The following is an 18,254-nucleotide window of genomic DNA, read 5'->3' on the forward strand; positions in this document are numbered from 1 at the left end:
TTGAAGAATGACACACGTGCGAAGTGGCGGGTTCTTCATGTATTCCCTCAACGTTACTCCTCATAAAATACAGATCAAACTTCGAACTGGTAAGTTCTCGTTTAATCTTACTATTAAACTGTAACATTGCAGTTTCATAAACTTAATAAACAAGCATCAAAACAAAAAAGAATCTTGTGTGTGAATGACTGTGTTTGTGTATCCAGGTTCATGTAATGTTCACTGCACTCAGTGTCCATTACTAAGTCTTAAAAACATCTCTAAATACACCTATCAAATGCTGCACCGTCTAAGCCTTTTGCACAAAGTTCAGTAGAATCTTGATCAGCAAGGCAAGTAGGCAATGGAATGGTTAATGGAGTTGAATGCAGATAAGTGTGAGGTGTTGCATTTTTAGAAGTTGAACCAGGATAGCATCTTCACCATAAATGGAAGAGCCTTTGGGAGTGTTGTCGAGCAGAGGGATCTAGGAGTGCAGGTACATAGTTCCCCTAAAGAGGCATAGTGTAACAGGTAGATGGGGTAGAGAATAAGACTTTTGGTACATTGGCCTTCATCAATCTGTGTACCGAGTGTACAAATTGGTATGTTATAGCAGGGTGGGACAAGGCATTAGTGAGGCCACATTTGGATTTTTGTGTTCTATTTTAGTCACCCTGCTACAGAAGAATGTCATTAAGCTGTAAACTGTGCAGAGAAGATTTACGAGGATGTTTCCGGGACATGTTTAATTTATTGTCACATGTATCAAGGTGCTTTGGCGCTATTCAGTCAGTGAAAAGACTATACATGTTTATACATGTTCACAATCAATCTGCCCACACCTCGGGTGAATGCACACAGTCTTTACCCAGAGTAAGGGTATCAAGACCCATTGGGCATAGGGCAAATGTGAGAGAGGGAATATCTAATAGGAACCAGAGGAGCAACTTTTTCACTCGGAGGGTGTTGGATGCACTGAACAAGCTGCCAGAGGAAGTGTCTCTATCATGCTGAGGACTGGCACCAGCTTTCAGACACCTCCTCATACCTACCCTTTGACCAGGACCCCACAGTTGAAGACTAGGCCATCATCTTCTCGACTGTTTCTGATTGCATCACCCTGGTTATCTCCCTTGCACAGCCTCCAATCTTATTGATCCCCAGCCCTGCATTTCTATCTCTATCCCAATGTCCATAAACTGGACTGCCCTAGCAGACCCATTGTCTCTGCATGCTCCTACCCCACAGAACTTTCTCCCAAATAACTTGATTCCATCCTATTCCCCCTTGTCCAGGCCCTCTGACCTACATCTGAGACAGCCCACATGCCTTTTAACTCATGATAAACTTTCAATTTCCAAGCCCCCTTTGCCTCATCTCTATCACAGATGCCCAGTCCCTTTACACCTCCATCCCTCACCAGGAAGGTGCCCACGCCCTCCGGTGCTTCCTTGAACAGAGGCGCAATCAATTTCCATCTACAAACACTCTTCTCCACCTGACGGAATTTGTTCTCACCCTCAATTTCTTGTTCAACTCCTTTCACTATCTCCACGTTAAAGGTGTAGCCATGGGCACTCACATCGGCCCCAGCTATGCCTGCCTTTTTGTGGGTTACGTTGAATAGTCCTTGTTCAAACATGCCCTGGCACCATCCTCCAACTCTTTCTCCGCTACATTGGGGTTACCTCTTCCACCCATGTGGAATTTGTTGATTTCATTAAGTCACATCTCTATACGTTTTAACAAGTACCGGGGTGACTCAATGGGAAATACAGCATCTTTGGAGAACTGGTTCATAAGTTTTAAGATGTTTTTGAACAGGGGTAAGTCTGCACCTTGGAAGGAGGTACTAAATTAGATTAAGGTAAATGATTAAACAGGAGGTAGAATAAGTATTTAAGAAGGAACTGCAGATGCTGGAAAATCGAAGGTACACAAAAATGCTGGAGAAACTCAGCAGGTGCAGCAGCATTTATTGAGCGAAGGAAATAGGCAACGTTTTGGACCGAAACCCTTCTTCAGACTGAAGGGGAGAGGAAAGGAAAGGGGAGGAGGAGGAGGAGGAGCCCGAGGGCTGAGGGAGAGATAGAAAGGGGAGGGGATAGCAAGGGCTAACAAAATTTGGAGAATTCAATGTTCATGCCACCAGGATGCAGACTCACCAAGCGGAATATGAGGTGCTGTTCCTCCAATTTCCGGTGGTGCTCGCTCTGGCCATGGAGGAGACCCAGGACAGAGAGTTCGGATACGGAATGGGAGGGGGAGTTGACGGGCTGAGCCACCGGAAGGTCAGGTTGGTTAATGCGGACCGAGATGAGGTGTTGGTCTCACCGATATAGATCAGCTGATATCTAGAGCAGCGGATGCAATAGATGAGGCTGGAGGAGATGCAGGTGAACCTCTGTTGCACCTGGAACGACTGCTTGGGTCCTTGAATGGAGTCAAGGGGGGAGGTAAAGCGACAAGTGTAGCATCTCTTGCGGTTGCAAGGGAAAGTGCCCGGGGAGGGGGTGGTACGGGAGGGAAGGTAAGAATTGACAAGGGAGTTACAGAGGGAGCGGTCTTTGCGGAAAGCAGACATGGGGTGAGATGGGAAGATGTGGGGAGTGGTGGGGTCACGTTGGAGTTGGCGAAACTGACGTAGGTTTACTTGTTGTATGTCGGCTAGTGGGGTGAAAGGTGAGGACTAGGGGGACTCTGCCTTTGTTGCGAGTGGGGGGATGGGGAGAGAGAGCAGTGTTACGGGGTATTGAAGAGACCCTGGTGTGAGACTCATCTATGGTGGAGGAGGGGAACCCCCATTCCCTGAAGAATGAGGACATTTCAGATGCCCTGGTGTGGAACGCATCATCCTGGGAGCAGATGTGGCGTAGATGGAGGAATTGGGAGTAGGGGGTGGAGTCCTTACAGGAAGCAGGGTGGGAAGAAGTGTAGTCCAGATAGTCATGGGAGTCAGTGGGTTTATAGTGGATGTCGGTCAGAGGTCTATCACCTGCGATGGAGATAGTGAGGTCAAGGAATGGTAGGGAAGTGTCGGAAATGGTCCAGGTGTATTTGAGTGCCGGATGGAAGTTGGTGGTGAAGCGGATGAAGTCAGTCAGTTGTGTGTGGGTGCCAGAGGTGGCACGAAAACAGTCATCGATGTAGCGGAGGTAGAGGTCGGAATGGGGCCCTGGTACGTCTCGAACAAGGATTGTTCGACGTACCCGACAAAGAGGCAGGCGTAGCTGGGGCCCATGCGCGTGCCCATAGCTACGCCTTGTATTTGGAGGAAATGGGAGGAGTCAAATGAGAAGTTATTGAGGGTAAGGACCAACTCCGCTAGGCGGAGGAGAGTGTCGGTGGCCGGGTATAGGTTGTTTCTCCGGTCAAGGAAGGACGGAGGGCTTTGAGACCATCCTGGTGGGGGATGGAGGTGTAGAGTGACTGGACGTCCATGGTGAAGATGAGAGGATGAGGGTCTAGAGAATGGAATGCGCGGAGACGACGGAGAGTGTCTGAGGTGTCTTGAACATAGGTAGGGAGGAATTTAACCAAGGGGGATAGGATGGAGTCAAGATATGTGGAAATGTGTTCGGTGGGGCACGAACAGGCAGAGACAATGGGTCTACCGGGACGCCAGATGGCACAATGGGCTAAGTGTTCGGCTGGCAACCGGAAGGTAGCCGGTTCGAATCCCGCTTGGAGTGCATACTGTCGTTGTGTCCTTGGGCAAGACACTTCACCCACCGTTGCCTGTGTGTGAATGTGTGTGAATGTGTGTGAGTGATTGGTGGTGGTCGGAAGGGCCGTAGGCGCAGATTGGCAGCCACGCTTCCGTCAGTCTGCCCCAGGGCAGCTGTGGGTACAGAAGTAGCTTACCACCACCGAGTGTGACTGAGGAGTGAATGAATAATGCGATGTAAAGCGCCTTGAGTATTAGAAAGGCGCTATATAAATCCCATCCATTATTATTATTACCGGGACAGCCAGGTTTGTGGATTTTGGGGAGAAGGTAAAATCGGGCCGTGCGGGGCTGTGGAACAATGAGGTTGGAGGCTCGGGCGGGCAGGGCGTGAAAGTTGATGAAGTCGGTGATGGTGTTAGAGATGGTGGCCTGGTGCTCGTCAGTGGGGTCATGGTCCAGGGGTAAGTAGGAGGAGGTGTCCGAGAGCTGGCGCGTGGCCTCAGCTTTGTAGAGATCGGCACGCCAGACTACCACGGCACCTCCCTTGTCGGCGGGTTTGATAACCCAGTCTGGGTTGTTGCGGAGTGAGTCGATGGCAGTACATTCAGGGGGGGAGAGATTAGAGTGAGACAGGGGAGTGGAGAAGTTGAGGCAGTTGATGTCGCAACGGCAGTTTTGGATAAAAAGTTCTAAAGTCGGAAGGCCATGAGGGGGGGGGGTCCACGAGAAGGGCTTTGGGAGCAGTTGTCATTTGGTAAGTCGACGTCTGACATGTGGGAGATGTTTAAAGGTTAAAGATGAAAGTTGATTAAAGTTCAGGACCTGATGGGATCTATCCCAAGTTATAAAGAGAAGAAGTTGTCAAGGCCTTGAGAAATATCTTTGCAACTTGTGTAGCCACAGGTGAGGTCTGGGAGGACTGGAGAGTACCCAATGTTGGTCCTTTATTTAAGAAAGGGAAGAGATAACCCTTTCAATCCAGACAATCAGATTATCTGATGCTGACTGATGTCGACACACAGATCAATGATAGCTTTCTATCTTTGGGAGAAGGGAGATCGATTGACTGACCAAATGGTGCCAGCGCAACAACCTGGCTCTCATTGTCCGTAAGATCAAGGAACTGATTGTGGACTTTGGAAGAGGAAGGACGAGGATCTATGACGATGGAATTGTATTGTATTGTATTCAAATGTATTGTCATTGTCTCAGTTAGAGACAACAAAATGAATTTCCCTTACAGGCAGTATCATAAAAATAAATAAATAATAATAAATAATAAAACATATTAAAAATAAAATAGAATTTAAAAAAAAGCACAAACACTGAAAGTCCACGACATAACATAACACAGTGGCACCAAGGTGAGGAAAGCACCCTAGTCCAGCCAGCCTCCCCTCCGTTCATCCCAGTTGTTCACTCGTGGTCGAGGCCTTCCTAGCACCCGCAGTCGCCGCCCCGGGTGGCCCGATGTTCAGGCCCTCACGCCGGGCTGGTGGAACGCCGACGCCGATCCCCGACGGTGAACATCCTCCTCAGCGGCCCGGACCTCCAGATCAGCCACCTCCCGCAGCCGGAGTCCGCAGCTCCCGAGTCCGCAGGCAGAGCCGGGCGGAGTCGCAGGACCCCGCGTTGTCCATCAGCGCCGCCCACGTTGGGAGCCCACAAACCGCAGCTCCAGGATGTCAGTGCAGCAGGTCCTGCACTCCGGGCTCCAGACGGCGACCCCCGGTAAGGCATCGCCAGCCCCGCGATGTTTCAGCGCTGTCCCGCCGCTGCTGGAGCTCTGGTCGATCCCGGCAGGAAAGGCCGTGCCAATCCAGGGAGGCCGCTGGGGTGGGGGGGGGCGAGGACATGACTTGAATAATAGTCGCGTCCTCTCCAGGAAGCGACTGAAGGACGGTATCCCCCTTACCGTGCCCGCTTCCCCCACATAAAGACATTAAAAAAAACATCAAAAACACACTTTAACAAAAACAAAAAAACAAAAAAACAAAAAGATACCGGGCTGTAGGTGGAGGCTACTGGCACCAGCGCCACCGGAAGTACAATTATGGAACGATGGTGGAGAGAGTCAAAAGCTTCAAATTCCTGTGCATGCATATTTCTGAAGATCTTTTCTGGATCCAAGATAGACACAAAAAGCTGGAGTAACTCAGCGGGACAGGCAGCATCTCTGGAGAGAAGGAATGGGTGACGTTTCGAGTTGAGTCTACACTAATGCAATTATAAAGTAAACCCATCAATACCTCTACTTCCTGAGGTGATCAGGGAGATTTGGTATGTCAGAGGATTCTCTTGAATTTCTATAGGTGTACAGTAGAGAGCATCACGGCCTGGTTCGGCAATTTGAATTCCCAGGAATGTAGAAGACTGCAAAATGTTGTGAACACTGCCCATTCTATCACAGGTTCTGACCACCCCAACATCAAAAAGATTTACAGGTGTCGCTTTGGAGGACTGGTTCATAGGTTTTAAGATGGTTTTGAACAGGGGTCTGCATCTTGGAAGGAGGTACTAAATTGGATTAAGTTAAATGATTAAACAGGAGGTAGAATGAGTACATTGGGAGCAGTTGTCATTGGGTAAGTCCACATCTGACATGTGGGAGATGTTTAAAGGTTAATGATGAAAGTTGATTAAAGTTCAGGACCCGATGGGATCTATCCTAAGTTATAAAGAGAGGCAAGAGAAGAAGTTGTCATGACCTTGAGAAATATCTTTGCAATTTGTGTAGACACAGATGAGGTCTGGGAGGACTGAAGAGTTAATAATAATAATAATAAACTTTATTTATAAAGCACTTTAAACAACCGCAGTTGCCACAAAGTGCTGTACATGAGAACTCATGGACAAAAAGTTATTACAAACCATTAAAAACCGTAAAACGAAGGACTAAAAACAGTAAAAATTAAAAGACATTAAAAGCACTAAGAACAGGAGCAATGTCTCAGCCAGTGTCGAAAGCCAGAGAATAAAAATGAGTTTTTAGGGAGGATTTGAAGATGGACAGTGAGGGGGCCCGTATGATGTGCAACGGCAAGGTGTTCCAAAGTGCCGGAGCAGCAACAGAAAAGGCTCTATCCCCTCTGAGCTTCCACTTAGACCGTGGTACCTCAAGGAGCAGCTGATCAGCTGACCTGAGGCACCGGGCAGGAGCATATAGGTGGAGCAGCTCAGAGAGGTAAGGCGGGGCGAGCCCATTCAACGATTTGAAAACAAATAAAATAATTTTAAAATGAACTCGAAAGTGCACTGGGAGCCAGTGAAGGGAGGCCAAAATTGGCGTAATGTGCTCCCTCTTTCGAGTTCCGGTCAAAAGGCGAGCCAATGTTGCCAATGTTGGTCCTTTATTTAAGAAAGAGAAGTAGAGACAACCCAAGGCATTCTAGGCCAGTGAGCCTCATGTCAGAGGTCGGGATAGGATTTGCTTGCATTTGAATGAGAATAGACTAAGTAGGGAAAGTCAGCATGACTTTCTTGGCAGTATGTCATGTCTTGATATAGTTTTTTTGTCAAAGGCAATTAATGAGGGTTGGGCAGTGGATCTTGTTTACATGGAATTTGATAAGGCACATGATAAAGTTTCTCATTCATACGCTGCGGCAACACGGAGAACAGCCTGGGGACTCACTCCCTATATCAAGCTGTTAGGCGCTTCCCCCCCCCTGGTGAATGCTATGTACTTACCTCTCTGTTTCTATCTCAAGTACAGGCCTCGTGGCTGTGAGTCTGGAATCGAGGGGTTAAAGGCTCCTGTCCCGATTGGCCCAGCTGCGTCAGGTGACGGGTGACTCATCTGAAGTATAAATACCAGAACTTCCCAGGATTCCTCTCTTCGTCGTAGACTCTGACTGATGAGCAGACTGTTGGTGGGGGCTGAGGAAGCCTGACCACATGGCATAGAACTTTGTGTATTTTCACCATTCCTTGTTAACAGATATTGAATTGGGACGGATAAGGGCTGACCTTAGAGTTTTCGTGTATTTTGGTTTCAGGGTTGTATCTCTTTGGGCAGGTTTTGGAATCTCCGGTTCGACGGCCCATGGCGTGGCTGGCTGGAGCATTGTTAAATTGTTTGTCGGTTTATCCATATCCCGGACGAGCCCCCATTTTGTTACGCCCCACTGCAGTGGTGCTGCCCCCTGACACGGGTGGTGATGTGGGGGAGGCACGGTTGTCTGTGGCAGTAACGCAGGGAAAGCTGAGTAACTCTGAGGCTTTGGAGACGCTTCCCTTGCGGTTGTCTCATTTGACTGGCATATCCGTGGCAAGGATGATGTATTGGCTTATGCATTGTCGCGCCAGTGATGTCTGTGTTACTGAATAGTTGCTGAAATTTGGTGGTGTTTTTTTTGTTCATTTTCAGAAACTTATTCAGTATCTTTGGGTGGGGGTGTTAGGCGCTTCCCCCCCCTGGTGAATGCTATGTACTTACCTCTCTGTTTCTATCCCAAGTACAGGCCTCGTGGCTGTGAGTCTGGAATCGAGGGGTTAAAGGCTCCTGTCCCGATTGGCCCAGCTGCGTCAGGTGACGGGTGACTCATCTGAAGTATAAATACCAGAACTTCCCAGGATTCCTCTCTTCGTCGTAGACTCTGACTGATGAGCAGACTGTTGGTGGGGGCTGAGGAAGCCTGACCACATGGCATAGAACTTTGTGTATTTTCACCATTCCTTGTTAACAGATATTGAATTGGGACGGATAAGGGCTGACCTTAGAGTTTTCGTGTATTTTGGTTTCAGGGTTGTATCTCTTTGGGCAGGTTTTGGAATCTCCGGTTCGACGGCCCATGGCGTGGCTGGCTGGAGCATTGTTAAATTGTTTGTCGGTTTATCCATATCCCTGACTGGGTTGTTTAAATCAGGTTTGAGTTTTGTGTTCCAATGAATAATTAAAACTGTTTTTGAACCTGAACCTGGTTTTTGACTTGTGTTACGTGGCTCTGAAGTACTTGCATTCGGGAGTCGTAACAAAGCCAATGGTGCAAGAGTCACTTTGGTGTCGGTGGGGTACTGATAGTGGATGATCAGCCATGATCGCATTCAATGGCAGTGCTGGTTCAAAGGGCCGAATGGCCTCCTCCTGCACATATTGTCTATTGTCTAGTATCTAACAGTCACCTGTCACCCGAGGAGTATGAGATTTGAGGATCTGATCAAAGTCCATGAGACAGGGGATGAAGCAGATGGATGGTCTCCTGGACTATCCTTACTGATTAACCCTGGGAGTGATTCAGTGGGACTGGGGGCCAAACGTAGAGGGAAAGGCTGAGATCAGGAGAGGGCATCAACCATGGGATGGGTTCCCAGTCGGAGTGGGTGTAGCGGGGAAAATGCTCGTGACCAGGTGGGAGAGTTGAACTCATTCATCTCCCATGGCTCGCTCCACACTTTCACTCTCATTATCTGATGCTGACTGATGTCGACACACAGATCAATGACAGCTCTCTCTCTTTGGGAGAAGGGAGGTCGATTGACCGACCAATGGTGCCAGCTTAACAACCTGGCTCTCAATGTCAGTAAGATCAAAGAACTGAATGTGGACTTTGGAAGAGGAAGGATGAGGATCCACAAACCTGTCTATGTCGACGGGGCGATGGTGGAGTCAAAAGCTTCAAATTCCTGTGCGTGCATATTTCTGTAGATCTTTCCTGGACCCAAGATGGACACAAAAAGCTGGAGTAACTCAGCGGGACAGGCAGCATCTCTGGAGAGAAAGAATGGGTGAATATTCGAGGTTAAGTCCACACTAATGTAATTATAAAGAAAACCCATCAATGCCTCTACTTCCTGAGGAGATTAGGGAGATTTGGTATGTCACAGAGGATTCTCTTGAATTTCTACAGATTAGAATAGATTAGATTAGATTAGATTCCTTTATTTGTCATTCAGACCATTCGGTCTGAACGAAATTTCGTGACCTGCAGTCATACATATAATAATAAACAACAAAACACACAATAAACACAAATTAACATCCACCACGGTGAGTTCACCAGGCACCTCCTCACTGTGATGGAGGCAAAAGTCTTAAAGTCACTGTCTCTTCCCCTCCTTATTCTCCCTCTGCGCTGAGGCGATCCAGGTCTCCGATGTTGTTACCCCACCGGGCGATGGTAAGTCAGTCCCGCGGCTCAACCGAGCTCCGCGGCCCGGGGTGGTCGAAGCTGCCGAGATGTCGCCCTCCAGTCCAGCGGACACAGCTGTTGCTCCGGAAAAACAGGCACCAACCTGTGACCTGCGAGCTCCCGACGATGTCGTCCACTGGCCCGCGGCCGAGCCCTGGATTCAGGTCGCCGCCGCCGGAACGCTGCCTCAGCCACCGGAGCACCGTCTCAGCCTCGAGTCGGGCAGCCCTCACCGGAGCACCGTCTCAGCCCCGAGTCGTGCCGCTGCCACCGGAATGCCGGAACGCCGCCACAGCCCCGAACTCGGCCAGCCTCACATTGTAAGTCCTGGCTGGCTCTGCCTCCGGAGCCTCTACGTCGGGGCAGTTGGAGGCCACCAGCTCCGCCATTAGGCCTCAGCGCAGACGGAGGCAGAGAAGGGGGTTACGACAGAACGAGAAGCATTCCCCCGAAGGGAGAGACAGAAAACCATGTTTCACCTCCCCCCCCCAACACACATAACACAACCTAATAACTAAAATTTGACTAAAACAAGACAAACAAAACAACAACAAAAAAAAGTAAAAACAGAGACGGACTGCAGGCGAGCCGCAGCCATTCAACAGCGCCGCCACTCCCGGACAGGTGTACAGTAGAGAGCATCATGGCCTGGTTCGGCAATTTGAATGCCCAAGAACGTAGAAGACTGCAAAAAGTTGTGAACACGGCCCATTCTATCACATGTTCTGACCACCCCAACATCAAAAAGATTTACAGGTGTCGCTGCCTCAAAAAGGCAGCCAGCATCATCAGAGACCAACACCACCCTGGCCACACACTCATTTCATCCGGGAAGAAGATAAAGGAGCCTGAAAACTGTAACGTCCAAGTTCAGGAACAGTTCCATCAGGCTATTAAACAGTACAACCGCCATTAAGCTCTGAATTACAATTATTGAATTACTATCATTGTTAGTACTGCACTGCTGTTGTTTGTTTTTTATGTGTACATATGTGTGGTGTGTGAGTATATATATATATGTCTATGTATATACATTTGTGTGTATGTGTGAATAAGTGTATATATATATACACACTGAACTTGTCTTTCTCATTTATTATATTGCTTACAGTGCACTGTTGTTTACATATACTTTGTGCTGCTGCAAGTAAAAATGTCATTGATCTATCTGGGACATATGACAAGAAAACATTCTTGATAATTTCCTGCTCCAGAGTATTGGGCGGCAGCAGAGTTTGCTCCATCCCCTTAGATTAAAAGTCAAAAAAAGTCAAAGGACTTTGAAATTAAAACCATCAGCTTCAAATGATGACGTCAGAATGTCTCAGCTAGTAGAGACCTGCCTCAGTGAAGATATCGTCCTATATTTGACACATTATTCATGATTAAAGCTTTAAAAATGGCAACTTTCACAAGATTGTTACATATTCTGATTCACATTTTTCCCCTCGAGGCAGAGATCACTTTCACTAAACATGTTATGCTTTATTTCTTGACTTATTACGGATTAAAGTTTAATAAAATCAAAGTACCTTTAATTTCAAACCGAACAGCTTCAACTGATGATGTCACAATGGCCAGACTAGCAGGGGGAGGGCGAATTACTATTGCAACACACAGGGCAGGTGCAATTGGAATTTTGTTTAAAGATCACTGTTGAGGAAGGCAAGGGGAGTGCTGGAATCTTACATTCGGGAACGGTTTGAGTTGGAGGACCACCCCTCCCGTGGGGGTTATGGGTAGGGAACGGGTGCGTTGGGGGAGACCGCACTTGGTCTAGTCTCCTTTAAACTTTCTCTGTCCCACTTTAAACCTGTGCCCTCTGGTACTTGCCATTTCCAAGTAAAGACATTCTACCCTAACTATGCTCCCCGTCATTTTGTGCTTCTATCAGTTTGTCACTTGACCTTCAATGCTCCAGTGAAAACAACCCCAGTTAGTCCAATCTCTCCTTGTACCTAACGCTCAACATTGTGGCTAAAAGTCATTGAGGTTTTTACTGGTAGTGCTTGCAATGTGCATTTATCTGCACTGTAGGATACTGCATGGATAGTGGCCATTTAGCACATGATGTCCATACCTGCTCTCTCTGACCATTCCAGAATTTGCCTTTCATTTCCTGACCTACTCTCCTCTGGGGGAGTAACAACAACCTCCATTTCTATGCAATGATCTGCATCCTGTTAACCCTTGGGATGCAGTAATCTCTGCTTCCAAGGTGTTCCATGACTTGCTCTACCAGTTCTGGCTAATTTACCAGAACAATTTCAGCAATGCTGCCTTCCTTGTAAACTAGAAACGGGCTGAAGGGAAGGTTCTGCAGAATGCACTTCTGAAACTCCTGCCCTGTCTCTCAGAATTCAAGAAAAATCATTTTGCAGAAATCTGCTCTCTAGTTATCCTGTGCTCCATCGCCGATGACAAAGGTACAATTTCAAACAGAGATTTAACATTCAAACTTCATATTTTACAGGATTGATGCAGAAATCAGTGATATTCCCAACCAAAACAGCCACCAGCTTCGTCAAGTTGAATGCAGCTGATTTCTCTGATTTGACTGCCTTTACTGTCTGCCTCAGAGCAGCGTCTGAAGAGAACCATGATTACGCTTTGTTCTCCTACGCAACAAAGAAATCCCACAATGAGCTGCTGATTTGGCAAAAGAGTAATGCACAACTTGACCTGTATTTAGGATCTGTTATAACGGGATTTTCCCTCCCAAAAATGGATGCCTGGTTGAGACACATCTGTATGAGCTGGGAGTCTCAAAATGGTGAGATAACAGCCTGGGTCAATGGGAGACGTAGTCTAACGAATGTTAGTAGTAAGGGTGGAGTTGTGAAAAATGGTGGGCAGTTTATTCTTGGTCAGGAGCAAGACACAGTCGGTGGTAAATTTGACATCGAACAATCCTTTGTCGGAGAGATAACTGATGTTAATATGTGGGATCGTGCTCTAAAACCCTATGAGATTAAGTTCATCAGTCAGGGGTGTTACAATATTGGAGGGAACCTCATTGACTGTGGATCAACAATATTTACAACAGAAGGGAATGTCATAATTAAAGACAATAATGATTGTACACTTTAAATGCTTTGGCTCCAAAAAGCATTTAAATTTGCAGAGGGGAACACAATCTCCTCAAACTACTCTAGCTGAATATGACCTTGCTTTGCGATCTTTCCTCTCTAAACCAGATTGGTAGTAAAAGTAATGTTGATTCCAGAATAAAGGGCTGTTTACGTCGGGGTAAGGGACAACTCACTGTCCTTCCAGTTTCTCATCCCCCTCACTGACAGGGTAATGGCTTCAAACTCAATACACAAGAGTCTCGGCCATTCTCCGTCACACATTGAGAGAGGGATGGAGAGCGGGGAACCATGGTGATGTCTACAGGGATCGGCAGGGTGTAAACCCCAGGGCACTGCCCCACACACTGACCCTTGACTGAAGCCCAGGGACTGCTCAGAACAGACAAGTCCGCCCTCTTTAACCAGACTCCCCTCCTCGTCCATTCTGCTGGAGCCCTTCCTCAAATCCCACTGGGAACAGTTGGGCATCCCAGTTAAAAGATGCAGCAGTACAGAGCAGTGTCCAGGACATTTGGTGCCATCTCTCTGACACACACATGTAGACAAGAAAGTGTCAGAGGCACGGGGGTGGTGGTGATGGGCAGACACGGACTGTGGGAAAGTCCCTGTGGTGGAGGCTGATCCTGTCTTGATTTAGATTGTGCTGATTGGAATTATTACTGTCTCTCTCTGTATTTAACCTCTTGATTTCACATTGTTTGTTACAACAAGATTTGGAAAGCTCACAATATGTTCTGTGCTTCCAGTGATTGTGATTAAACTGTAACATTGCAGTTTCATCAGCTTAATAAACAAGCATCAAAACAAAAAGAATCTTGTGTGTGAATGACTGTGTTTGTGTATCCAGGTTCCATGTAATGTTCACTGCACTCAGTGTCCATTACTAAGTCTTAAAAACATCTCTAAATACACCCATCAAATTCTGCACCGTCTAAGCCTTTTGCACAAAGTTCAGTAGAATCTTGATCAGCAAGGCAAGTAGGCAATGGAATGGTTAATGGAGTTGAATGCAGATAAGTGTGAGGTGTTGCATTTTTAGAAGTTGAACCAGGATAGCATCTTCACCATAAATGGAAGAGCCTTTGGGAGTGTTGTCGAGCAGAGGGATCTAGGAGTGCAGGTACATAGTTCCCCTAAAGAGGCATAGTGTAACAGGTAGATGGGGTAGAGAATAAGACTTTTGGTACATTGGCCTTCATCAATCTGTGTACCGAGTGTACAAGTTGGTATGTTATAGCAGGGTGGGACAAGGCATTAGTGAGGCCACATTTGGATTTTTGTGTTCTGTTTTAGTCACCCTGCTACAGAAGAATGTCATTAAGCTGTAAACTGAGCAGAGAAGATTTACGAGGATGTTTCCGGGACATGTTTAATTTATTGTCACATGTATCAAGGTGCTTTGGCGCTATTCAGTCAGTGAAAAGACTATACATGTTTATACATGTTCACAATCAAGCTGCCCACACCTCGGGTGAATGCACACAGTCTTTACCCAGAGTAAGGGTATCAAGACCCATTGGGCATAGGGCAAATGTGAGAGAGGGAATATCTAATAGGAACCAGAGGAGCAACTTTTTCACTCGGAGGGTGTTGGATGCACTGAACAAGCTGTCAGAGGAAGTGTCTCTATCATGCTGAGGACTGGCACCAGCTTTCAGACACCTCCTCATACCTACCCTTTGACCAGGACCCCACAGTTGAAGACTAGGCCATCATCTTCTCGACTGTTTCTGATTGCATCACCCTGGTTATCTCCCTTGCACAGCCTCCAATCTTATTGATCCCCAGCCCTGCATTTCTATCTCTATCCCAATGTCCATAAACTGGACTGCCCTAGCAGACCCATTGTCTCTGCATGCTCCTACCCCACAGAACTTTCTCCCAAATAACTTGATTCCATCCTATTCCCCCTTGTCCAGGCCCTCTGACCTACATCTGAGACAGCCCACATGCCTTTTAACTTATGACAAACTTTCAATTTCCAAGCCCCCTTTGCCTCATCTCTATCACAGATGCCCAGTCCCTTTACACCTCCATCCCTCACCAGGAAGGTGCCCACGCCCTCCGGTGCTTCCTTGAACAGTGGCGCAATCAATTTCCATCTACAAACACTCTTCTCCACCTGACGGACTTTGTTCTCACCCTCAATTTCTTGTTCAACTCCTTTCACTAACTCCACGTTAAAGATGTAGCCATGGGCACTCACATCGGCCCCAGCTATGCCTGCCTTTTTGTGCGTTACGTTGAATAGTCCTTGTTCAAACATGCCCTGGCACCATCCTCCAACTCTTTCTCCGCTACATTGGGGTTACCTCTTCCACCCATGTGGAATTTGTTGATTTCATTAAGTCACATCTCTATACGTTTTAACAAGTACTGGGGTGACTCAATGGGAAAGACAGCATCTTTGGAGAACTGGTTCATAAGTTTTAAGATGTTTTTGAACAGGGGTAAGTCTGCACCTTGGAAGGAGGTACTAAATTAGATTAAGGTAAATGATTAAACAGGAGGTAGAATAAGTATTTAAGAAGGAACTGCAGATGCTGGAAAATCGAAGGTACACAAAAATGCTGGAGAAACTCAGCAGGTGCAGCAGCATTTATTGAGCGAAGGAAATAGGCAACGTTTTGGACCGAAACCCTTCTTCAGACTGAAGGGGAGAAGAAAGGAAAGAGGAGGAGGAGGAGTCCGAGGGCTGAGCGAGAGATAGGAAGGGGAGGGGACAGCAAGGACTAACAACATTTGGAGAATTCAATGTTCATGCCACCAGGATGCAGACTCCCCAAGCGGAATATGAGGTGCTGTTCCTCCAATTTCCGGTGGTGCTCACTCTGGCCATGGAGGAGACCCAGGACAGAGAGTTCGGATACGGAATGGGAGGGGGTATTGAAGAGACCCTGGTGTGAGACTCATCTATGGTGGAGGAGGGGAACCCCTGTTCCCTGAAGAATGAGGACATTTCAGATGCCCTGGTGTGGAACGCATCATCCTGGGAGCAGATGTGGCGTAGATGGAGGAATTGGAATAGGGGGTGGAGTCTTTACTGGAAGCAGGGTGGGAAGAAGTGTAGTCCAGATAGTCATGGGAGTCAGTGGGTTTATAGTGGATGTCGGTCAGAGGTCTATCACCTGCGATGGAGATAGTGATGTCAAGGAATGGTAGGGAAGTGTCGGAAATGATCCAGGTGTATTTGAGTGCCGGATGGAAGTTGGTGGTGAAGTGGTTGAAGTCAGTCAGTTGTGTGTGGGTGCCGGAGGTGGCACGAAAACAGTCATCAATGTACCGGAGGTAGAGGTCGGAATGGGGCCCTGGTACGTCTCGAACAAGGATTGTTCGACGTACCCGACAAAGAGGCAGGCGTAGCTGGGGCCCATGCGCGTGCCCATAGCTACGCCTTGTATTTGGAGGAAATGGGAGGAGTCAAATGAGAAGTTATTGAGGGTGTTGACATCTTTCCTATAACTTGGCGACCAGAATTGTACACCATATTCCAGAATTGGCCTCACCAATGCCTTGTACAATTTTAACATTACATCCCAACTTCTATACTCAATGCTCTGATTTATAAAGTCCAGCACACCAAAAGCTTTCTTGGCCACCCTATCTACATGAGTTTCCACCTTCAGGGAACTATGCACAGTTATTCCTAGATCCCTCTGTTCAACTGCATTCCTCAATTCGCTACTATTTACCATGTACGTCCTATTTTGATTTGTCCTGCCAAGATATAGCACCTCACACTTATCAGCATTAAACTCCATCTGCCATCTTTCAGTCCAAATGGCCTAAATCTCTCTGTAGACTTTGAAAATCTACTTTATTATCCACAACACCACCTATCTTAGTATCATCTTCATATTTACTAATCCAATTTACCACACCTTCATCCAGATCATTGTTGTATATGACAAACAACAGTGGACCCGACACAGATCCCTGAGGCACCCCACTAGTCACCGGCCTCCAACCTTACAAACTGTTATCCACCATTACTCTCTGGTATCTCCCATTCAGCCACTGTTGAATCCATCTTGCTACTCCACCATTAATACCCAACAATTGAACCTTCTTAACCAACCTTCCATGTGGAACCTTGTCAAAGGCCTTACGGAAGTCCATATAGACAACATCCACTGCTTTACCCTCATCAATTTCCCTAGTAACCTCTTCAAAAAATTCAAGAAGATTAGTCAAACATGACCTTCCAGGCACAAATCCATGTTGACTGTTCCTAATCAGACCCTGTTTATCCAAATAATTATATATATTATCTCTAAGTAGCCTTTCCATTAATTTGCCCACCACTGACGTCAAACTAACAGGTCTATAATTGCTAGGTTTACTCTTAGAACCCTTTTTAAACAATGAAACAACATGCACAGTACGCCAATCCTCCGATACCATTCTCGTTTCTAATGGGAATTGGAAAGCACTGGATTTCTATCACTGGACCTCGACTACGTTGAGGTGTGGGTTGGTGAGTGACCAGTAACATTGGCACCACAGAAGTGGGAGGCAATGGGCAAGTTCAACAAGAGAGAGTCCAGACACACATGGTGCCATCACTGACATTACCGCTGTCGAGTCCTCCACCATCAATGACTCCACAGTCAGTGAGTCTGCCCACTTACACTGTGGCCACAGGTTCAGAGCAGCCCGCTCGATTGACAGGCTATCTGTAAACCTAAACATTAATTCGCTCCACCACAGACACACTGTGGCTGCGGTGTGTACCATTGCACAACGCACTGCAGATGCTCACTCAGGCCAATGTGTCTGCACTTCCCAAACCCATGAACTCCACTACCAAATCACGGTGGCGCAGCGGTAGAGTTGCTGCCTTACAGCGAATGCAGCGCTGGAGACCCGGGTTCGATTCCCACGACAGAGTTTGTACGTTCTCCCCATGACCTCCTACACTCCAAAGTCCTACAGGTTTGTAGGTTAATTGGTTTGGAGTAAATGTAAAATTGTTCCTAGTGGGTGTAGAGTAATGTGCGGGGATTGCTGGTTGGCTGTATCTTTAAATTAAATTAAACCAAGGAGGACAAGAATATAGCAGGTGCATGGGAACACCCACCATGCTCATCTGGAAATATATCACTGTGTCCGCTTGCAGCAAAACTGTGCCTCATCCCATCCTTCCATTTTCAACATTTTCAACCAGTTTCAATGCATTTGCAGTTTCAGAGAAGGCCAAGTTTCCAGTGTCATTCCTCCAACAAATCTTCTCTCCTCCCTAGCCGTAAGACAGAGTGACCTGTAAATCATGAATATAAAGAAAAGTTGGATATAGGAAAATATGATCAGAGAGGAGGCTACTCAGCCCCTCAAACCTGACCCACCACTCAATATGATCATGTATGATGTGCACCGGGA

The 18,254-nt window shown here is 47.1% G+C and overlaps 1 protein-coding gene across 1 annotated transcript; it reads left to right on the top strand.

Annotated features, from left to right (window-relative positions):
- Nucleotides 1-12,204: 12,204 nt before the first annotated feature.
- LOC116988226 (C-reactive protein-like) lies at nucleotides 12,205-13,674 on the top strand (the record flags this gene model as incomplete). Its single annotated transcript, XM_033044778.1, has 1 exon — nucleotides 12,205-13,674. A coding segment is annotated over one exon (669 nt), but the record flags the coding sequence as incomplete, so codon positions are not given.
- Between the last annotated feature and the right edge of the window lie 4,580 nt (nucleotides 13,675-18,254).

Source organism: Amblyraja radiata, chromosome 27, assembly GCF_010909765.2.
Source record: "Amblyraja radiata isolate CabotCenter1 chromosome 27, sAmbRad1.1.pri, whole genome shotgun sequence".
Taxonomy (NCBI): domain Eukaryota; kingdom Metazoa; phylum Chordata; class Chondrichthyes; order Rajiformes; family Rajidae; genus Amblyraja; species Amblyraja radiata.